Source organism: Scomber scombrus, chromosome 1, assembly GCF_963691925.1.
Source record: "Scomber scombrus chromosome 1, fScoSco1.1, whole genome shotgun sequence".
NCBI lineage: Eukaryota > Metazoa > Chordata > Actinopteri > Scombriformes > Scombridae > Scomber > Scomber scombrus.
Window position 1 is genome coordinate 16,032,361 of NC_084970.1, and position 24,110 is coordinate 16,056,470.

The following is a 24,110-nucleotide window of genomic DNA, read 5'->3' on the forward strand; positions in this document are numbered from 1 at the left end:
ACGCACGCACGCACGCACGCACACACACACACACACACACACACACACTATTTCTCTATTCCAAATCCTCTATTCTGTGTGTGTCTACACAGCTTTATTTAAACTGCTCTACTGTCTACAACAACACATTGGACAAAAACTTTATCTAACTAACATGAGCATCTGGTTCCCATGATGATTTCAAAATGAAGAGAAAGCTTTTGGAAAACTACAGAAACTTACATAATAAGGAAGACAATGAAATAATAGAAGAAGAATGAATGAAAGAAAGAAAGAAAGAAAGAAAGAAAGAAAGAAAGAAAGAAAGAAAGAAAGAAAGAAAGAAAGAAAGAAAGAAAGAAAGAAAGAAAGAAAGACAGAAAGAAAGAGTAAAAAAGGCCTGGAATATAATCTTCACATTGTTCATATTCTCACATTGTTAACGGTGCTGGCTGTGGCAACAATCCATCAAATTTTATGCTGCAGGTCAGTCATGCTAACATTAGCCACTGTGCTACAAGCTGAGACATATGACAGTTAACTGTTAGCACAACACAGCACAAACGACTGGCTGCCAACAGGTATGGTGGAGCTCTGCAGCATCAAATTATATGACAACATACAATATTTCCTTCATCATCCATTTCCAGAATATCTCTCATTCCTCATACCTCCAGCAGCAATAACAGCATCACAACTAATCCCACATCTCCATCTCTGAATTATAGATAATCCCAATCCCACAAGTGCTGGCTCCACCAGATTATCATTCTAGTAATATGTTTGAATAAGTGTATATTATTTTGTTACCTTCATTAACAAAGTTTTTCCATGATCCAGCTGTGCCGGTATGCAACGGCTGTCACCATAGTGATGTTTCGAGGCATTGTGGTTTCTCATTCTTCCACTGTCCTCAGATCTTGGCTTCAAGCTTCGATTCATTTTAACTGTGGAGAAAATGAATCAGGGTTTGAGATAAAAATGAAAGTTTACTGAAAACAAATATATATCAGAAAAAAATAAAGTGACTTCCACTAGAACCGGACCAGAACTCGTCCTTTTGTAGGTCCTGAAGAACCAGCAGCTAAACTCTGCCCATTTACTGGTGACCATTTCTGTGTTTGTGTGTGTGTCAAAGCTCTTATTGTTGCTTTACAGGGGAGACAAAGACCCACACCCACACACTCACAAAGACTCGGACACACACACATACACACGCACACACACAGACACACACGCATACGCACACATATACACACACACACAAATAAAGTGGACTGAAAATAAGACACTCACACCTTACTCCCTGAGGAATGCCCATTGGGGGCAAGTCTTAAGATTTTTCAAACTTACTGAATTAAAAAAGGGATGTGCATTTAAAGTCAGGGTGTACATCATAGTGGAGGAAGGTTATAAGGGATGTGAGGATAAAGACAGAAAGGGGAAATGGAAAGGACAAGAGTAACAGAACATGAGAGGAAAAGAAAGCCTCTGCAGCGCTCTGTGCTGTACGAGCTGCAGATTCAGCAGCCCAGCTGTGTTTGTGTGCGTTGCTGTATTGAAGCTGCAGTGTCAGTGCATGTGTGATTTAACTATGAAGCTACTAGGTCACTACTAGGACAGTGTGGGATTACTGTGCTGTGTGTGTGTATGTGAGTGTGTTTGCGCGTGGGTGTGTCTGTCTGTGTGACGTATCCCTCAGGGTAGCATTCTAACATGTTAATCCCTAAACAGATTAGCTACTGTTTCATTCCTGTTAGCGCACAGCCTTTCTCAAGATATTTCCTTCCTTCCTTCCTTCTTTTCTTTAACTCCTTCTAATTTGTTTCTGTCCCTCCTTCAATTCTTTCTCAGTGCTTTTCTATATTTCTTACACTCCACCGCTTTCTTCTTTCATCTTCAACACATCATCTAATCTATCATGAATGGATTAGCATAAGAACACTGATCATTGCACTGCTCATTCCCTGCCCAGTACTGTTAGATCAGTAGTTTGAGATTTGCTTTACACATTCACTGGAAACATATGACCGACCTCCTAGTTCAGGCTCTAATACTGAAATTTTATCAAAACTTTCAGCTCACTTTCAACTGAAAATGTTTATAAAATGTTCTATTAAATCATGCCGGATTTGTCCATGTTTCTGCCTGTACTGTTATTCCAGCATGTACTACATAGGCAGATAAAAACTGATGGGCAAGGATCCAGCCAGACAGATAAAGCAGACAGACAAAATAATCAAAATGGCACAAATGCACAGACAGAAAGGAAGACAGACAGCATGAAGAGACAGACAGGCGATCACAAGGGCAGAGAGTAGGTCCAGAGAGACTGAACAGAGCAATGGTTGTTTATTTCATTGTTGCGAAATGTGGTCAGCAGGATTCCAATCCTCCTCCTGCCTTTCATCAATACCCAGATACTGCTCTCTTTTCTCTTTCTCTCTCTCTCTCTCTCTCTCTCTCTCTCTCTCTCTCTCTCTCTCTCTCTCTCTCTCTCTCTCTCTCTCTCTCTTTCTCTCACACACACACACCATACACACACATACGCACACACACATTCTTTTCCTTTTGTAATTTTCTTTGTCTTTCTTTGTGACAACCCTTTCTGGACAGATTAATTGTCCTCTATCTGCAGTTGGGAGTTGGGTCATCAGGGGGATTCAGTTCACCTGGACTGACTAGGCTAAGGCTAAGTTATCAACAGTAAGTCACCTGCTCTCTCTCCTTTGGCTTCCACCATGTTTGGTTTTTCTTGCATTTAGTTTAATTTATTTTTAGTTTTTTAGTTTACAACCTATTTGTTGTCTCCCTTCTTTTGTCCAGCCTTGACCCAGTTTGTGACACTCTTTCTTCTACATAGACTGACATCAATATATTTAAAAGGAAATAATTTATTAAATTATTGAGTAGAAATCATCTGGTTCTAACAAATTGTGAACCAAATCACTGATACAACTTAAAACGTAAAATATACATAGAAATATTCAAACATAGTACAATCACAGCAAGACCGACAAACAGTTCTGATTAGATTACCCACGTATTTGTATAATTTGCTGCTAATTGGACTTTTTAGTTAATGCAGTCTAAACAATGAATAGGAACACATTGTAAGAAGGCAGCATTTGAATGTTTGAGGACCATTAAAGCTCTTAAAAGGTCACACAAATGTACAGCACAGTCACATTTTGACAATTGAAGCTTGTTAGGATTTGTGGCAGTACAGTTTTACATTGCAGTTGCCATGGTGAATGTCATGACAACTCATTAAATAATTTTTGTTTGGTCTAACATAAGGTGCTAACCTTCAGCAGGATGTGATTTTTGATATGAGTGTACTTTCTTTTGTTCAGCTCTGGTATCAGTGGTGCAAAGTCTAATCAGTGCACGACTAACATTAGCATGAGACCACGCAGCTGTGTGTGTGATGTCTTTTCCACGGTTGACTACGTAGTTGATTGGAAAGAGGAGCGCTTTGGTTTAAAATCTTTAGTCAAATAAGCAAATATTTTTACTGGGCCAGTCATAGATTGATATTAAAATGTAGACGCACTTCAGATGGGCCTTTCGAGGGACAAAAAAAAAATTTCACTAAGTTGTAAACATCATAGCAGTGAGTTCTATAAGCATCTGAGCACTGATTAAGGGAATTGAGATATAGCACAAGAAATGACTGTTTAAAGTTGACAAATTTAGTTGTTTTTATAAAAATCAATTTCTTTAAACATGATTAGTTCACTTCTGGGGGCAACATACAGCAGAAATGTCTGTTTACGGGTGGGAAGCCTGTGAGGGATCATGTAACGAAAACATCGTCTGCATGTGCTAAGCCCTTCATGTGAAGCTTCTTGTTCTCAGGTGAATCCATTTGCTTTGGACGAGAATTCACAAAATCCAGAGACCATTAACCGTTGTTAGCAGCCGTAGGTAGTTACATCTTCTGCTTCTGTCTAGCCACAGCTGTGATGAGGGCAGCACCTTTCCCACTGCCCTCTTCTGATGGGAGGAAGGTCACATTACACTGAGGAGCCAAATCTCTGGCAGTCTCTTGGAGGACTATCGAGAAACTACAAACAGCAGAAGAAAAAAATATTTTTTGATGATATTAATGAAGTTGCCAGTCACAAACAACAACATTTATAATTGAACTGAATCATTGCATCACTAGCACATTATCACAATGACAAATAATGCTAATAATAATAATGATAATAATAATAACTCACTGTGGATGTAGTTTGTACAGTGCCCCATCTACCCCAACAGTGATGTCTAAATGGTCCAATCCACGATTCTCTCTCATCTTATCGACCAAGGCTGCCATTCCTGCCCCAACCATCTGAGCTGCACGACGTGACACTGCGCCACATACCTGCATAACAATGACACCCTTTATCATTATTGCAACAGTTGGTGCCACAGTTTGGAGCCAGACAATATCATATCAGTCCACAATCCAGTGCAAAAACTCTTACAAAAGTGAGGTTGCAACAGAGAACATGATTTTCTGGACATTGCCGTGAGACAAAATTTAAACTCTTAACCTTTTTTTCTGCTATTTCAGAAATTTCAAGTTTGGGACAAGAAATAGGCTATAGGGTTGCAGGATTATGTTATTACATGTACAGTTCTTACTTTTAATAGTTCATCACTGACTTGTCTGACTTGTTCATGCTAGTTGCTCAATAATTTTCTATACTCTACCTCTTTGACAATGATGCTGTCGTTACAGGTGCTCTTCAGCCCCAGCTGTTGGAGAATGGTTCTGACCTGCTGTAGAGCCAGTCGGTCACTAGAAGAAGACAGCACAGTTACACACATTAATGCAACATTACAGTAGGTGCATGTCTACGGTGATGTGGGGGCATAAGCTGGAGATTTAAAAGAAATGATTGAATACTGGGCAAAACTTTTATTCACACACAGACAGATGTTTTACCTACCTCTCTATTTTTGACACGTATTCAGTTTTGAATATTCCAGGTGTTTTTAAAGTTTCAGTGACATGTCCTTTGAACAGCAAACGTCTTCTGGTTAAATCCAAGAGCACCTGACGGACAATTTCACCTAAATACATCCCACTGGTCATCTTTTCAAACCTGCAAACACACAAACACACATTGTGACCACCTGACCAAGTTACAGGCTACAGAACAGCTTGATAGATCTAAAAACACACAGTCACTGGAACATAAGACACACACGTGCATAAAAGTATGTAAGTAATATGTAACATGAGCACACAACCACACGATTAACACAAACTTTAAAAATCATGTACAGGTATAAGAATATGTACTTCTAACCTTTGTTTTCCAGTATTAATTGAGTTTTGGTCCACCTCAATGTCATAAGGTGTGATGATGTCATCCAGCGAGCCATCATCCCCCAGACCTCCCCACTCTGTGTTTATGCACATCTTTTGTATCTTGGCATCGCCCACCTTTTTCTCCCCTTTCGTCCCATCATCCTGCTGGGAGAAGAAACCAAAAATGAGTTGTTTAAATGTGTGTATTATCATCCAAAAACTCAACAGCTGTATAAGAGTTCTTTTACCATGTCTCCCTCGCGTTCAGGTGTACCCTCTTTTTTTTCCATTTCTCCTTCCTTTTGTTCAATCTTCTCAATGTTCTTCATTTCCTCCATGTAACAAACATTACTGCCAGTTCCTTTGAAACAGAGGTACATTGTCCATTTCTGTATTACATGAAACAGTGTTGCAATAAATGTGCTGCTTGTCAAACTCAGTGGATTGTGATTATTGAAAAAATCCATTGTGCTTAGTAAACAGGCTGAACTGTTGCATCTACAACACTTTCCCCAAAACAAAAAATAGTGATGACCAGCCAAAATGACCACTTACAATACATTTTCCAACTCTGTAGGTCTAATACATACCAGCTATCAGTCCGATTTCACACTGAGGGTCTTCATAGGCACAGCTCATCATTGTCCCAACTGTGTCATTGACAAGAGCTACTATGTCCAGGTCAAACTCCTACAGTCACATACATATAAACATGATTTGGACCGAACACACATACATGCATTGATTGATGCTACAGTATTGTCATATTAAAGCAGGATATGTCTTCGTTAGCCACAAAAACACATGTTTTTAATTGTTCTTAAACAGTTTCAGTTAAGTTTTTAAGAAGCATGTAGTAGAAAGATTCAAGAAAATGTTTGTACATTCAACAGCTGTGAGACAGATTCCTGATTATTGAAATTCTGTGTAAAGGATGCTACATTATTCCTCTTCATCTTTTCTATTAATTAAGATGTTATATTATATATATTACATTTTTTGATAATGGTGAAAGACAGTTTTGTGCATCTGACACCGTCACTGTCCATATAAGTAAAGAGTGCATCATTATAAAACTCACATTGTGTCTCTTGATGGCTTCCCTCAGCATGTTGACAACATCATGTCCTTCACAGTCTGTGGCCTTGTAGCCTTTGGTCCAGGTCACCAATGTGCCCTACAGGAGGTTGTAAAAGGTTACAAAGTTGATCATTTTCTATCTTTTTGATGAATGGCTGGCATTCCTGTGAGAAAAAGAACTCAATACATGTAGCAAACCCTAATATTAATGAACTACAACCCACAGTACAGAGAGGACAGTCTGTCTTTGCTCACCGTGTCAAGAGCTGTCTGCTCACAGGGGAAAGAGAAGGTGAAGCCTGCAGGAAGACGAGCTTTCTTCATTCCCATATAGTCCAGGAACTCACTAACACACTGCGCTATATGATCGAACAACTGCAGACATACGTGGACAGATAAGAAAGAAAAGCATGTTTTTAATGAAAAACTGATTACTTAAATTCCATTACTGTTTTTTGGGGGGTTTGGTCTAAATGTCAGAAAATTACTATCACAGAAGACTAAAAAAAGAAATTATTAAAATATCAAATATCAAAATAGTTGGAAATTAATTTTCTGTTAATCGACCAATAATTGCAGCTTGATTATTGTATCTTGAATGTTTACTAAGATAAAATCCTTCTGCAGTCTGACTCTGACTGCACTGTCCTCTTGGTATTTAGTCTTTGTAACCAGTCTTTGCTTAATTATATCAAAATATTAATAATTTCTGCTTTGGATGTACTTGCTTGTTTGACTGAATGTTGCCATAGATTGCAGTTCTAGTACAGACCTAATTATTGCCAGTAGATGGCAGAAGCCACTGTCAGATGTGACAGACCCATTGTGAGAGTTAAGGGATAATAAACTGTTTTCATTATAAAATATCAATATGAACTGTTTGCAGGTGAGAAAGTGTACAAAATGCCATAAACATGTGGTTATTATTGTCTAACATGTTGTTCTGTATTATGTGTTCTGTTTGACGTTATTAGAGGATACTGTTCAGAGGCACCTCTTGTGAGCTTCTTGTTCTTAAAGGCTTTTTCTTAAATGGCCCTATGTCGTACTACTACTATTACTACTACTTAAAATACTAATAAACTTCCACAAATTAAAATAATTCACTAAAACCAACTAAGTTTAATGTGTTCTATGTGCCGGTCACTGCTGCATTGGTGTGTGTCCTACCTCTTCTCCAGTTCCCTGCATTATCTCCAGCGGTATGGTGTAGATCTTATGGTAGAGTCGCGAGTTCTGTTGCAGACCTTTTTTAAATCTCACCAGCAAGGCCCTGAAGTTGGTTCCTCCCAGATCCAAGGCAAGGTATTCCCCATGCTCTTGAAAATCACAAAAAGTAAGCTTACTGATTATATGACTCACTTAAATTAAGTTAAATTTCTTCATCCTCTTGTGGGCTTTTAGAAAAATGTAGTTTAAGTACCCCTATTCAGCATTTATAACAGTATAAAAACATTAAATAAATAATGTATGTATGTTGTATGTAACACACTACGATGGAGTTTAAACCGATTTAAGTGTTAATTAATGTACTGTATTTGTCAACAATCAAAACCTCTCTTATGAAGATATAATTTATATTATATTGTTTATATTATAGCCTCCACGAATGGGTATCCAGTAGGGCCGCAACTGATGATTATTTTCACTATTTGTTAATATGCCATTTGTTTTGTCAATTAATCATTTGGTCTTTAAAAGGTAAGATTATCAGATGTTTTGTTTTTTCTGAGCAAGTCACCCAAATATACTCAGTTATTTTGGTCAATAACTGAGTTGGTCAATAACTATTTTATCAAAATAGTTGCAGATTCATTTTCTGGCAATCTATTAGTTGATTAATCGATTATAGCTCTGGTACCCACAGGAAGAGTTATAGCTGTTTACAACTACATTATAGTATGTTATAAACCAATAGTTTATATACTGTTCATAAATGCTAAATAGAGACTTAAAGTGTTACTGTGCCATAACCAGCAGAGGTGTTTCATTTTCTGACCTGTGCCATCAGGTGTATGGTACACAAAAGAAGGCAGCATCTTGACCCCTGAGGTCATTTTACTCTTCAGTCCCGCCTTCAGCCCCGCCCTCATCCTGGCCTTGACCAATTGGAGCTGCTCTTGACTCAGTCTGAAGGGAGCCAGTGTCTCATCCACCTGGAATACAGGTGAGATAATCAGATGTTCGCATTACTGATAAAATTGTGTACACCTATAATGACATATGCCACACTCAGTGCGCGACACACACACACAGACACACACACACACACACACACACACAGTAACCTCACCTTTCTCCTCTGTGATGCCAGTCGTTGGGCGACTGCTGCTACCACGGCGGCTCCTTTGCTGCTGCCGCTGTCTGACAGGACAAATCTGACATGGCACTCAGGAAGCAAATGTCTCACTACTTTATGGAGACGTTTAGGATACCTGAAATGGAAGGAATGCAATGTTTAATCTTTGGTGACCTCTACTGGTAATATGTAGGAGCTGCAACATCATCACACATAACTAACCCATATAAATTTAGCAAGCTCAAAACTTAACTTGAGTGGTTTTATATTACAGATACAGATTACTGATGTCTGCAGCGTCTGCATTGTCTTTTTCAATGTCAAAGTGGCAAATTCCAAATTATAGACATAGAATTAGATACTTTTAATTACTGGTACTTTCTGATTAGCATGACTGAAGTTCTTTTCAGCAAGTTTCAAGGTAAAGAAGGCATTGAGCTCTCAGTCCTGAACCTGCTTTTTGAATCTCAGACTGCGAGAAGTACTGCAGGTGGGTCCAAAATTGTTTTTTAATTCAGATCCAAAGTTGTACATGTTGATTTTTATTCTGCTGTCATGTGAATATGATTAACTGTTTCTTTAAAAACTTACTGTGGGTGCGTCTTGTACACTGTGCCGTCCACGCCTACAGTGGTTGTCAATGTCCTCAAATTCCGGTTTTCTTTGATTCGAGTCAAGATGGCAGCCAGTCCTGCAGCCACCAGATTTGAGGACCTGAAGGACACAATGGTGCTGACATGTTGAACAGCAATGCAGTCGTCTTGCGATGGGTCCAAATCAAGCTCAGTGAGAATGTCTTTGGTGTTCTTCAGGCCGTCTTTGTACCTGAGAAAGATGAACATTTATATTATCTTACAGTTTTCAGACAGATGAAGTTTGGCAGAGAAGAAAATGAAAACTTACTCCTCCATGGCTGCCACTTGTGCAGTGGTTATCTTCCCCTTGGTCCTCAGTGCTTTAGACACATGTCCATCAAACAACTTTCCCAGTTTAGCCATCTTCAATACAACCAGCCTCACCAACTCACCCAGATACTTCCCACTGACCATCTTCTCAAAGCTAAAATAGGGAAGAAACAGAAAACAAAAGAAACAAAGGTTGAAACAGTGTCACTAATGCTGATTGATATCATGAGAAAAGACAAAGTTGCTTTTCCTACAGTTGTTTTCCAGGGTTGTGGGAGGCTGCATCGACATCTCTGTCAAACTCAGTGATATAATCATCCAGAGTTTCGTCATCTCCAAAGGCTCCCCACTCAGTGTTCACACACATCCTGCCCTCATCACCCTCCACCAGGTCAACGTGACGCAGCTCCTCCATGTAGCATGCATTGGTTCCTGTACCTAAACACCCGAACATACAGGATATTAATGCAAATAGTATTAACTCTCATTACATGTCAAACATACACAAACCTTAAAAATAGATGCATGGTGCTTATTTTAACCCTAATTCAAACCTAAACTAATTTAATTTAAAATAAATTATCTAAATCTCCAAACCCCAAACACAAACCATAAATAAAATATTTGCAAAAGTGACAACAGGCCAAATGTGTACATACATAATGCACCACTAGAGGGAGCAACAGTGTGGCTACAGGTACTTTCAACATTTGAAACTGTATTATTTCATTATCATGATGAAATATGGTCATTTGGCCATGATATGAACACTATGAACACACCATGACCTCTTAAATATAAAAGTTTCGTTGTATACTAATGTATTAGGCAGAATGAGAGACAATATAGGACAATATAATGTTTCTGCAACTAATACAAAGTTCATACTGCATGATTTTTGAGTCCATGGTTTGTTTTGTTTTCTGTTAACGGTTTTACTGTATTACTGTTTTTGGTCCACCACCTTTATACATGGAAAATAAAGATGAAAAATACAACTGATGTAATATTACAAAAACACACACACTCAGACACTTAACAAAACACACAGATGTTAAATAGATAATAGAGTAAGATCTATTTACAGCTGCCTCACACAGCTACAGTGAACAATTTGAATGATATGATGATACTCACCAATGATGAGTCCTACTTCACAGTTATGGTCATCAAAACCGCAAGTTATCATGGTCGCCACAGTGTCATTAACCATGGCTAACACCTCTACATCCATACCCTGCATAGTGAGTTACAGAGTGATGAACCAGGTTAGTAACATCATCTACAGCACGTCCGCCGATAGGGGGGGACAAACGGGTCTGTTGTCCCGGGCCCAGGTTAGGGGGGGGGGCAGAACTGGGCCCACATTCAATTATGGAATAATTTTTCAAAATAGGCCTATTTGTGGAAAAAATGTGTAATATATGAGTTACATAAAAGCTTTTAATTGATTTCTTCCTAATTGCTCTTGAAATAGTGGTCAAGAACCCCCCCACCCCCAACACAAAAATGGTTTGGCCACTGATTAAAATGTGATGTTGTCAGAAGTTCAGTATGCTAAAAATGTCCGGTCAGCCCAAGTCCGGTGCTCAGAAAAGTAAAGAAAAAAGAATAAGAGAAGAAGAAAATAGAGGCCTTAGAGATTTTCTAAACAAATATTTTAAAACAGGTGGTGACGGTGAAGCTGGAACTAGTAAAGTTAACGTAGGGCAAGGTAAGAAACAGCGCATCCAACGTTTACCGGCAGCCTTGTAACGTAACCTAACTGGCCAGCTCTAATGTTAACGTCCATTAGCTTGTATAAAAGCCTGACACAACACGTTATCTTTGACAGAAACAGTTGAGTTTGGTAGCTCCGTCAGAGAGGAGAGAGATCCAGCTACAGTCAGGTGACCGAGAGAGTGATGCGGGAGAGCTGCCCCGCAACGGAGGGACAGAGTCAGGCTACCGGTGAGAGAGAAGAGAAAGAGAGTCACAGTGGAGCGGGAGGGGCTCGCTGCCCCGTCAGATAGTCTGAGCAGGATGGATCAGAGACTGATCAGATATTTAATATCAGCGATCCTGCATTATGGCCCACTAAAATGACCGAGTCTGATAGAGTAGGAGTAGGAAGAGCAGAGGAGAGGCAGTGTTGGGGAGACTTAAACTACATGCAGTTGAACTACATAGTTTAACTAAAATTTGCTGTAACTTGCTGGTAGTTAAACTACATTCATATTTTGTAGTATTTCAACTACTTTTTGGGTCATTTTTTGGAGTTAAACTACTCAATTTACAAACTACAACTATTTTTATTAAATAATTATTGTGTTCCAGAACTCTTTGAAAAAAAGCCATGAATCATGTCATGACAAGCCAACATTGTTGTTCAAGACACACCGATCTAGAATATGTCTACCTCTTTGGGTTTTTTATTACATTTTTTGTTAACTGATTTGGGTATTGGGGTAGGATTTTCATTTGCTCTTTATATTACCCAACATATCTATGGTGAACCTACAGTATGTTGACCAGCTTTTTTTCTTTAAAAAAATAAAACTGAGTTGAGAGGCATATTTCTGCTGGAATGTGAATTTTTTTGTAGGCTATTATATTTTTTTTCATATACACTACATGTTGATTATAATGAGTATCAGTAGTTGCTAAAGCTTCTTTTTTTTGGCTGTAGTTTTACAAACTACATTTACTTGAACAACAATGTTAGCTTGTCATGACATGATTCATGCCTTTTTTTCAAAGAGTTCTGGAACACAATAATGATAAAATAAAAATAGTTCAAACTACTGTCAGGCTGAACTACATGTAGTTTTACAAGCTATGCTTGCAAAGTAGCTTCCCCAACACTGAGGAGAGGAGAGGAAGAGCAGAGGAGAGGAAGAGCAAGGGAAAAGGAGAGATCCGGGTGCGTGGGGGCCCATCTAAGATTATCTTGTCCCGGGCCCAGGCAAGACTGTCAGCTGGCCTGGCTACAGTGCATTAGTAGATAATTTGTAGTGTCAGCAGTGTGATCCTCTGCATTTTTCACTTTATGTTAAAGTTTATATTTGTGTCCATTCAGAAGTGACCATTTGCATCACTAAAAAATCACCCCCTCACCCTCACACACACACACACACACACACACACACACACACACACACACACACACACACACACACACACACACACACACAAAAGGGGTTATAAGTTGCTGCAATCATTCTTTCTGTCCATACTGGTTGTAAAGAGATCCCTGCCTATAGACCAATAACCCTTTCAAAGTACATGTAGGCGTGTCAGTATTGTTTGAAAATAATAATAAAGTAGTGAATATCTGGTATCCTACCCCTGTTCTGTCAATGCTCTCTCTGAGGGCCTGGACCACATCTTTCTTCTGAAGGCCTCGAACCCGGTAGTTCTTGCTCCAGTTTAACAATGATCCCTATAGAGAAGAAAGAAAAGGACAGGGCAGACAGAACATATAATACATCTTGTACAATGATGCAGCCCAGATGTGTATGGATGAGTCGGACTATACGAGTCCACAAAGGCCAGGATGATTCATGTAGGGCAGGTCATGAAAACCATGAATGTAGATTGTCATTACCTGATTCAAGCTGGATTGTTCACATGGGAAAGAGAAGGTGAAAGCCAGAGGATGTTTCTCCTTCAAACTGATGTTCTTCTCATGCAGAAAGTCCTTTAGAGACTCGGACACATGGTCAAATAACTACACACAGAGAGTTAAACAGAGAGGGAGAGAGACAGTTGAGAAATTACGAACCCCAATCTCTCCCCTATCCTGCTTCCAAACTCCCCAAATCCAGGTGCTTTTCTTGGTGGCATTCAATTTCACCTTGTTCCCTTGTTCCTCTTCCTTTTCACTCACCATGTTTCCTATGTCTCCACCTCTCCTCTTCACCTCCTTACCTCTGTTGCTCTCCCAATGAGTAGCTCCTTAGGTATTGGATAGGTCTTCTCCTCCATCTCTACTCCTCCCCTCCTAATTCCTGTGCCCTCTCTCACTTTAACTTGGAGCACCTTAAACTTGGAACCTCCGAGATCCAAGGCCAGAAACTCTCCTTTCTCTGCAGGAGAGGGGGAAAGAGGAAAAAATATATAATCTCTCATCATTTCCTCAGCTTGTTTTTCGGTAATTCCCAAACATCAACCTACACAAAAGCCCATAAAGGTTTTGAAAGCATTACCTGATCCGTGTGGAGTGGAGCGGACATGTGTTGGCAACATCTTTACTGCTGCTGCATCATTGCTTTCAGCTGAAAGCCCCTTCTTCATTTCAGCCTGGAAACGAGCTGAGATGTCCCTTAGTTGGTCATCATTGAGACGCATGGCATACAGAAACCTGTCCACCTAAAAAACAAGATGAGAGACAGATGAAACACAGAAATAAAGAGAAATGAGCCATACTAATTTATTATCCACTGACTCAGCGAGAGAAAGAAACATAGACGCTGAAAAGAGACAAGAGGGGGAAGAGGTGAGAGTGAGAGTCAGGTAAAGGAAAAGAGTCTATCATACACAAGGTTGGATGCTGATTCTTCATCACAAACCTCATATTTCATTCTTACTGAAAAACTATATCCATAACATCCACAACAAACTGTTTTGTGACCAGATTTTATATTTCCAACAACCAGAAAAAAACAGCTGTTTAAGAGAAATGTCTTTACCCACAAAACAAAGTAATAAACGAAGACATAGTCCAATCTTTGACAGGGTTGAAAACACTTGTATTCCTCTTCTTTTTAGATTTTCTGTACTTGGGTTAAAACATCCACATAATTTAATACTATCTATTCTCAATGTTATGGCCATTTTGTGGTAACAGTAAGTTAATATATAATCTACCTAAGTAGGAAATAATACATATAGTATGTGAGTAAGAGAAACTACTAATCTTTATAAATTAGTAGGTAAGTAAGTAAGAGGTAGTTAATGTATCAAAAAACTCCCTTAGGCTCAGTTGCACCATGTATTCTCAGCCAAACTATCACATGTTTAGGACCCTCTGGCTGTGCACCTGCTGGGTGTCACTCAGTATTTGTGTATGAGTGTGAGTGTGTGCAGCGCTGCTTATTAGAGTGTCAATATTTTGTCCCTGAGTGAATTGATCCCATCTGCACAAAGAGAGGACTACAGATGCTGGCATAGGAGAGATGTTAATCATTGCTCAGGAAAGACAAATGGTGACACAGTAACTCTTTATTATGACACCTTATTACAGCACTGGCTTCTGCCTTATCTCTCAGGGCAGTTAGGTCTCCAGGTCAGGTTGTATCAAGAAGGGCATAGCATACATTTTGTCACAGTAAATGCTCAAATAATTTAATTTGTCTGTTTGGTGCTGCATCAATCACTGCAGGCTTTATGGTAGGCTTTATTATATAGTAATAAGATGGTTAAAGCATGACAAAATTTTAATATTTATATCGATGTGCACACAACTACCTTCACAAATCTGACTAATCCTGTACATTAGTAACTTTAATTTAAGCAATTCAATTTTAAGAAATAACTTTTTTTTCAATTTACTAAATGTGCTCCAAACGCAATTGTTACCAGACAATAATAACTAGTCAAAATACACATTCCCTCAATTGCTCTCGCACTCACATTTTAATATATTACTGCAGTCTGTGTCAATCTCAAACTCCCTAATCTGTAGCAGTGTATATATTAAGTAGTGATTTAGTATCACTGCTAGATTACGTACATTTAGCTAAGATGTGTATTTATTATTAACACTGTGGAGTATCTCTTACCTTCTTTGTGGGGTCCTCCTGGAGTTTGGAGAAGAAGAAGGAAACAAGATGAACAGCAAACATCTTGTTGTACGACACTCCACCAGCAAACTATTACAGTTGGTTTGTTTATGAGTTTGTGTTCCTCTGACAGTGCACACACACTATAGTGAAATAATGATGAAAAATTATTTCTGTGTGTGCACATATTAAAAAACAGAAAAAAGTCGGACTTCGTCCTCTTGTCCCTCTCCTCTCTGTCTCGCTCTGTCTCGTTTTGATCTCACCGAGTCCACTGAGATTATCCTCGGCAGCAACTCAATGATTAACCTCTTTCATCGTTTCCTCTTTATGACCCAATCATAACTTCTATTTAGTTTCAGTGTTTATAGTGACCTAAGAACACTTTGACTGCTGTGTGCATTTCATTAATGGTTCATTTCCTCAGTTCTGATCACAGTAATAAGGAGTGGCATTTTGATATGCATTATCAGCCCATTTTTTATGAGAAACAATATAGTCTGATCACTATAATAATGATTCAATTTTTTTTTTCTCAATTTATGATTTCTATTTTCTGACAGCAACACTTACATACTGTATATTTCAGGACTGTAAATATTTGAAGTTTATTTCACCTTTCTGATGACTGTCCCTCTTCATTAATGCATCTTGTGTGTGTTTTGCAGAGCCCATAGCATATGAACTTTTTTTCAAAATAAACTCACTAGCAATTTTTTACGTAATTTACATTGAATTATTATTGAGATGATGGTTTTCCGTATGTTTTGAAAACTTTTGAAAAATGTTAAAGTCTGAAGTGCTGCTACTTGACATTCAACAAGGTGAGCTACCTTTCCAGCACTGATCAAAAGTTTCATCAGTGGACCATGTGCATTATACTACACTACTATACATCATAACCCTGAAATCAAGACAGTTAAAACAATAGCTTTTTTTATTGACTAATTTCATCAAATTAAATGTACAAAGAAGGAAAAATATGGTGTCTCATCTGTACAGACTCTTAAAGGGCTGTACTGAATTCAATTTATTCACAGAGTTAGCAGACTGTTCAAAGAAAATGCTTTTAATTTAAAAATAGTTTTAAGTGAACGCTTTAGATATACCCAAATAAATTGCTGTAACGTTTAACCTTCATAACACATACACATTGCATTTTGAAATGTTTCCTGGTCACAGTGATTATAAAATAGCATTTATAACAATGTGTGAAACAAACTTTGGGTTTGCAGGTTAGAGCTAAAGGCCAGTGACAGCTAAGGAAGGAAATTACATCACCCAGCTATTGATTTGAGTCTAAGTCAGGTCAGTACTTTTTTTTTGTTGGGCTAATGTCACTGTTTTGAGTGAAGCAGTCAAATAGTTGCCAGTTTCTAGAGTGAATATGGAAGATATTGTATGTTCACACTGAGATTGGAGAATCTCTCACTGGGTACTTGATCCTTCAGAGTGGCTAGAAGAGCAGCAGCAATCAGTAGCTCACATGAAGGATATTCACAGACATTGACTTCAATAATGTTTCATCACTGGTTACAGTTTGTACAATTGCAAGTTAGAAGTACATTTACAATGTGAGCTTTTATCACAGTAAAAATAAGTAAATTACATGACAAAGTATTCTGCTGTAAATCTCTGTCCAGACCACATGATCATAATCAAACAGTGCTTTTGTGTCAAAAGTCATGTAACTGTTTCCCCCCTTCATTTCTTTTTCTTTTTTCTTTTCCCTTTGTTGTTGTTATTGTGATGTTCTGTATCGAATGCGCTCGGATTGGTGAATTCCTGCTTATGATCTTTGGACCACTCTTTCTGCAGCTGCTGGAGCAAATCAGGGGTCAACAGTCCCTCTTTCACCAGTCGACTAGCCAGAGAACTGTTCATCATCTGTCCTGAGCCTCGCTGACCTCTACCGCCAGTCAAATTGCTGCTGCCACTGCTCCCGCCAGATGCTGCCAGGCCACGCCTGTTGTTCTGTGCCTGTGTTGTGTCAGTGATAGTTGCATCTGACGCTCTGATGAGACGTGTAATATTTCGGACACCCTGTTGGATGATGTCATCAAGTTCCCGCTGGATTTCCCGAACCAAGCCGGTGTCTGGAAACATGTCCATGAAACGGTAGCTACAAAGACAGACAGGCATCAACAGCAACACAGATTAGCATAGTAAGGCCACCTGTAAATATATAATGTTATACAATAAAGAAGATTTTACAGAAAGAAGTACAAAGGTGATAATTAGCACTGTTTTGTGAGTCAAGGTGTTTTAAACACAATCAACTAATGACTAGATCAATGGACAACAGGTAGAACTAGAAATATATAGTTACCTTAACCAGAGGTAAAGATCCAACACATCATGAACAGCTTCCAAGTGCATCAGGTCTTTTATATTTTTGGGTGCAGCCAAAGGCCAGCTGACATGGCGACAGACCCAGTCAAATGTCAGCGGTTCGTCTCGACTGAACTGACGGGCGAACTGAAAAAGAAACAAGATTCAAATCAGTGCAGCACAGCTCCTGGTGCTTAACAAATAAGCAATTTGAAATACATATGTTCTTTGTCATGAACTGCAACATAATCATAACATGACAAGAAAATACATACTAGAGTCAAGTAGGGCTGGGTAATATATAGATAATACATCGATATCATGATATGAGACTAAAAATCATCTTAGATTTTGGAAATCATTATGTTGTGTTACGGCATGAGTGTTGTCTGTTCCTGGCTTTAAAGGCTGCGTGTAATTTTCTAGACTAAACAGACTGTTCCATTATTTGCTTTTGTCCACATTATTGATGATTATATATCAAGAAACTTGTGAATCTTTTGTGAAAGCATCGATAGTCATCCGTACAATAATATCACAACATTGATATGGAGGTATTTGGTCAAAAATATTTTGATATTGTCCATATCAATCAGGCCCTAAAGTCAGGAAAATGTATTTTGTTCCAAATATGTATTATGTACTGTAATTATGTTAGCAGTAATAACACTTTATTAAACCATATATATAATTTGCTTGTTTGCTTCTTAACCATGCAACTACAAGCACAACATTTTTTCTTTGCACACATCCACAACTTAACCCTGAATCTCAAAGGTTACTTCTTTCCAAACTTTAACTCTGAAGCTAATCTGATGTTATCAGTGTGGTATAACCATAAATTACAGAGAGAGACCAAAAGTACAGTGCCTAGAAACATTATCCAACCCTACTTGGATTTTCATATTCTGACAATACAAAATCCCAGATGTCTTTTTTTTCCCTGTTGCCTGAACAACACAAAAACCTAACAATCAAAACATGTTTCCTTTCACTTCATGCTTCCTCACTGTATTCACTTCTACTAGTATTTACCTTTAAGAAGGAGGTGCATACAAAAGGTTGTTTCTTGTTGATGGGAGCAGTACAGAAAACATAGCGTGACCTCAGGTTGAGCGGGATATGCTGAATCATATCAGCCAGAAACTTGAAGTCGTCGATGTTGCAGACAAAGTACATACCGTCCACCTGGGAGAGACTGACAAATATGTCCTAAGAGGGAGAACGAGGGAGAATGGAGTCAGAACACGAAGATGCGTTTCAGTGATAGACAAGACAAGCAAAATGATCACCTGGATTATATTGTTCTTTTGTGACATGCTGATGGTACATATTAGCATACAGCTAGACGGGTCTGATAATGATTGAGCAACTGCCTTCATATGGCCTTTGTGATACATCTCTTCATGTTGATGATCTGCTGTTTACAAAAGATAAATATATGAGTAGATGGGCAGCTATACTCACAACAAGGTTGGACAATGTAGCATCAGGAAGATGATAGGCAAACATCTCTATCTGCTCTGCTGTAGGATGGAGACCTGCAGTCTGAGGCAAAGAAGAGTAGAAAACACCATCAGTAAGACCATGTATGTCTTATATTGTACATCTGTGTCGTGTGTGTTCGAGTGTAGCATGTCAGTGCGTAAATGATCACCTCTATGGGATCTACGCAGTGGCTGAGTATTTCCTTCAGGACAGGCAGATCATCTCTGTGCATCGTGGTAACTTCTCCTTCTTTAAACTTAGAGGAGAACCTGGAGGAGACAGGTTTAAAATAAATATCCAGACAGAAATAAACATGGCTTAATAATGTTCTCTCCCATCTTTAATCCTGTTGAATGGGAACCATACAAGTAAATGTGAGACCGACCTTCCTGCACGACCAGCTATCTGCAGAGCCTGTGATGTGCTGATGGTCTCCATCTGTTTCTCCCCTTTCTCATTTACATTGGGCTTCACTAGACTGTTGAAGATGATGCGTTTTATACTCCTGAAGAGAAAGACAAATGGATACATCTGAGCTGGGTTGACGGCATTCACGCAGTTTCTTCTGTAGAAAGACTTGACTGTTACACTACCACTTGAGTCTTGTTAAAGCCCCAGTGTGTACATTTTGTAAAAAGACTTTGGCGACACCTAGTGATGTATGCTGAACACACCAGCAGACAACAGCAAATAACTTCTGTGTTTCCAAATTAACAGTTAAGTTAAAATTAGTTAAAATTTCATCAAGCGATTTTCAAACCTAAATTTACAAAGTGCTTTACATCAAAAACATTTAGCACAGAACACCAAATAGGCAGGACAGTAAAAATACATGAGTAAAATATCAGAAAGGAAAAGCTGGTGAGTACAAGTGAAACATTTCACTAGGATAGTGAGTATGAGGACTTGATTTTAGGGCTTTTTATGATCTTTACTGTGTTGAAAAATATCAGGAAGTGGAATACAGTATGTAGGAGGGTACTCACAGATTGAGGCCCATTCCGATGGCATCTGTTGCAACCAGAATCTTGCAGGGATCATCAGGATCATTGAACTTCTTGGCCTGGGACAGCTTGGTTCCTGTAAATCACAGAACAGTGGGTCTGAGTTTGTTTTTGACACAAAAAGCTGAAATGATAGCTTGAACATTAGCTTGCATTATCATTATCTTTAATTTTTAACATTAAAAAAAAAAGTTCAGTTTAAGTTGAAGCCAAAGAAACCTTTTAGAACAGATACCACCAGAAGGTTGTTGATTTTTACTTACACATTATCTTAAGATAGACAAACTTTCACATATTTACCTGGAGGTAAACTCCCATAAATCACAGCACATTCTAGTCCTCTGGCCTCAATCTGCCTGCTTAGAGAGTAGATGTCATTTTTACTGAAGCACACAATACAATCTCCTGGTCTCAGGTTGTCTAATGACTCCACAGCCTGATCCATGATTGAGAATGGAGTTAAACGCTGGTAGGTGCGGACCTGAAGAGAGAGAGGGGGGGGGGGGGGGGGGGGGGGGGGGGGGGGGGGGGGGATGAAGAGAGAGTGGTTACCCTAAGACAACAATGAAAGAATATTGTATAACATCAGCCAGACTTCCTGTTGTAATACATTCTACAGCCTCACCTCCACCTCCTCTCCGGTGGTGTACATCAGCTCTCTGACAAAGTCTATGGCAGCAGATTCACCACACACGTGAATCTCCTCGGCGCAGAGACCTGAGCAAATACAAGAAAATGTCAGCTGCACAAGACGGAAACATTGGTATCTAAAAGACAAATTATATGAACACAAAATCATGTAAAAGACACAATTAGGGAAACATAATTATAAATATGGACAATTAATAATTACACTGTTTGTAAACCAATGTTTACAAAACATCAATACAATCAAATATGCAGTAATTTAGTCATTTTAATGTATGCACAGGGTTTTATGGTGGAGGCTGTGATGAAGATGAAGATACACAAGGTCTGAAACAGTGTGAGAGGTATCCTGTGTGTGTTACAAACCGAGCAGTGCTCGTGTCCATGCCCACCCTCTGGAAGGATCTCTGATCATTTGGATTTCATCGATTACAGCCACCTCATCTACAGGCAGACGCACAAAAACAAACCTCATTAAATATATTGGGTGACACATTTAACTTGCTATTAATCTACACAAACAAACCTTCCATCATGTGGATGACAGTTTCTAACTTTCTACAAGATATGATACAAAAAAATATCTGTATGTAATGTTTACTAACAAGGTGTGGTGACGCTGCACATCTCAATGGTGCACGCCACATGATCAGATGCTCGACCCTCCAATTCCACAAACGTCCTCTCCTCTCCAGTAACCAAATCACATGGCACACCCTGGGAAAAGACACACACACACATACACAATGGTCAACAGTATGATATGGTGAGAAATAGATAGAGATGACACTTTGAGAATACACACATGCCCCACAACATGGGGAATACAAAAGTCATGGATATACATTGTGAGGTCAAGCCATTAACACAAGCAAAAGACAAACAAAAATACTATGAAAGATCAAGAGTGAAACAAAGTAGATGGAGAGATTACAGACTGTGATGAAGAAAGAGAGGAACACATACAGCCTCATTGCTCTTCTCAAAGATTTCATGGGCCAGTAGCTTCAGGGGGCCACAGTAGACTCCAGACTTAGCAGCCAGGTAGCGCTGGATGGCGTGGTAGGTTTTACCACTGTTAGTGGGACCAGCATGGAAAATCACCTTCCTCTCGATGGCACGAGCCTCAGGGTACCTGATGAACACACACACTGGTACTTTAACCACAAAATAATACTGTGCATGGTATGACACATGCATACAGAGAGCAACTGAACCTGGAAACACTGAGGTGGAACTAAAACTGAAAAACACAGTTGGCACCAGAAAGCCAACTATAATATAATGAAGGAATCTATAAAACGCACCAGTTGGCAGGAACTCTGAGGTCAGAGATCTTTCTCAGGTCATCCATACAGTCCAGCATAGGAAAGATTTGCTTTGCATGACGCATAAAGTACGGGTAGATGTCATCTATGTGACCTTCAGAGCAACATAAACAAAATACATTTAAGTACTATTATTTTCATTTATTGATACTACCTACATTGCTGTTTATTAAAGACTGACAAACCCGCTCCACAGCAGATGTCACTGAGGATAATGTGCAGATCGGCGGCGAGGGATTTCATCTCTAGGACGTATTTCCTGAAGCTGATAAAAGCCTGGTGGAAAAGACGAGCTCCATACACACAAAAACACACAATGAAGACACATAAGGCTGAAAACCCTGCAGAATCAACCACCAGAGATCACTGCACTAATAATGCTGTTCAGATTTCTGTCTGGCGTCCTCCTGATGCAGCGTCGTGAATTAACATCACAGACATTATGTTTTATATAAACTCTAGATACACTTTTAATTAGAGTCAAAATCATCTTCACTGGCCGAGTATACAAGGAATCCGACCCTGGTTTAGTGGCACTCAGTGTACTTACAAAGAACAACAAAATAACAATCTTCAGAAATATAAAAAAGAAAAGAATTATACAGGTAAAACTGTAAATACTAGATGGTTAAAAAACAAGACATTACTTTATACATATCGCAGGTATAATAGGTAATATGACGTGTTTTTGATCACAAGGTATTGACAATATCTGTTAGATGATGAACAGATGAATGCTTTGCTTCCATCCTCACCATCCAGGCCATGGTCTGCTGCCAGCTTCTGCATCTCCTTCTTCTTATAAAACCGGTTCAGGACTTTCAGAAGTTCATCTGAAAAAAGACACAAACAGCAGAGAGAGAAACACACATGAGAAAAAGACTTCAGTGTCCATAATTGTCAATGTTCAACATGCTGTATGTCTGACAGCCTTGATGCACGAAGACCAAATGTACTCACCTTTATCCAGAGGTTGGGTCAGCTCTGCTCCAACACTGCCATCCAGCGCGGAGTCCGTCTTCAGAGAGACGGGGACAAACAGCGAGGTGTCCGGAGGTTTGCGAGAAGAACTGCTGGATGAAGCGTGTCTGCAGAGACCCACAGAGCCAGTCGGGTGTTGTTCATGGGACAAAACAGAGCCAGGAGACACGGGATGGCTGCAGGCGGCGATACAAGCTGCCCGGGGATTAATGTGAGGCTGAAGCCGAGAAAACAAACGCAAACACCGGTTTACTGACATGGTTGTATCCCCGGTGTTAGCGCCCTTTGTGGGGCCTGGTACAAACCGGTGTTATGATCGCTTCATTGTGTGGGACAGCTCTATACATGTGGATTACACACCAGATACGACTTCAACAGAGGACGAATCAACACACTCCTCTTCCTGTGGGGACACAACGTGGGACAGGACCCGTCTGAATTGAGTTGTTCTCAAATGTGCCTGTTTACAAAATGACTGTGTGTATGCAAATGATGATAAAAGCTACATGGAAAATTAACAATGAATTCATTTCAAATAATTTTATTTAAATCCAGGGCCATATTTTTTGTTTTTACTTGTATAGGATTTGATATTTGAGTGTAATATAAACGCTTCGCAGAAAAGATCGACAATTATGAACAGGCCAAACCAAGGACACTTGCATAATAGAAGTGTTTACAGCAGTGGCGTCACGGCTGTGAACAGTGGTTCTCAAAATGGGGCCCGGGGACCCCCCAGAAGACCCCAGGAAATAATTTATTTTCACTATAAGTCTGCTTATAAATAACACATGACTGAATGTATGAAGATAGTGATCATGGTTTTCAGACGCTTTTTTCGATTAAAAAAAGAAAAGATGCAAAGATCTTATCAGATTGGGGACATGGTGATATCAAATGGGAGTTAGTTTAACAAATGATTAAGTAGTTTTAGTTTAGTTTTTATTTTGAAGAATTGACTAATTTTAGTTTAGTTTTTATTTAGTTTTAGTCT

The 24,110-nt window shown here is 39.1% G+C and overlaps 2 protein-coding genes across 2 annotated transcripts; both read right to left on the reverse strand.

Moving 5' to 3' along the window:
• Positions 1-4,921: 4,921 nt before the first annotated feature.
• On the reverse strand, positions 4,922-15,399 carry LOC133982754 (hexokinase HKDC1-like). Its single transcript, XM_062421680.1, has 18 exons — positions 15,337-15,399; positions 13,762-13,924; positions 13,484-13,641; positions 13,161-13,283; positions 12,900-12,995; positions 10,712-10,811; positions 9,829-10,012; positions 9,573-9,728; positions 9,261-9,494; positions 8,664-8,805; positions 8,370-8,526; positions 7,541-7,689; positions 6,626-6,745; positions 6,372-6,467; positions 5,881-5,980; positions 5,585-5,651; positions 5,289-5,405; positions 4,922-5,081 (listed from the first exon to the last, which is right to left on the reverse strand). The coding sequence occupies exons 1-18, from the start codon at positions 15,397-15,399 to the stop codon at positions 4,922-4,924; spliced, it is 2,385 nt and encodes a 794-aa protein (XP_062277664.1).
• An 887-nt stretch (positions 15,400-16,286) lies between these two features.
• Positions 16,287-23,497, reverse strand: supv3l1 (SUV3-like helicase). Its single transcript, XM_062444262.1, has 16 exons — positions 23,096-23,497; positions 22,891-22,968; positions 22,321-22,428; positions 22,115-22,229; positions 21,774-21,942; positions 21,413-21,524; positions 21,174-21,251; positions 20,785-20,876; positions 20,460-20,640; positions 20,142-20,235; positions 19,541-19,660; positions 19,325-19,424; positions 19,135-19,215; positions 18,703-18,879; positions 17,666-17,814; positions 16,287-17,458 (listed from the first exon to the last, which is right to left on the reverse strand). The coding sequence occupies exons 1-16, from the start codon at positions 23,373-23,375 to the stop codon at positions 17,041-17,043; spliced, it is 2,352 nt and encodes a 783-aa protein (XP_062300246.1). The 5' UTR covers positions 23,376-23,497; the 3' UTR covers positions 16,287-17,040.
• Between the last annotated feature and the right edge of the window lie 613 nt (positions 23,498-24,110).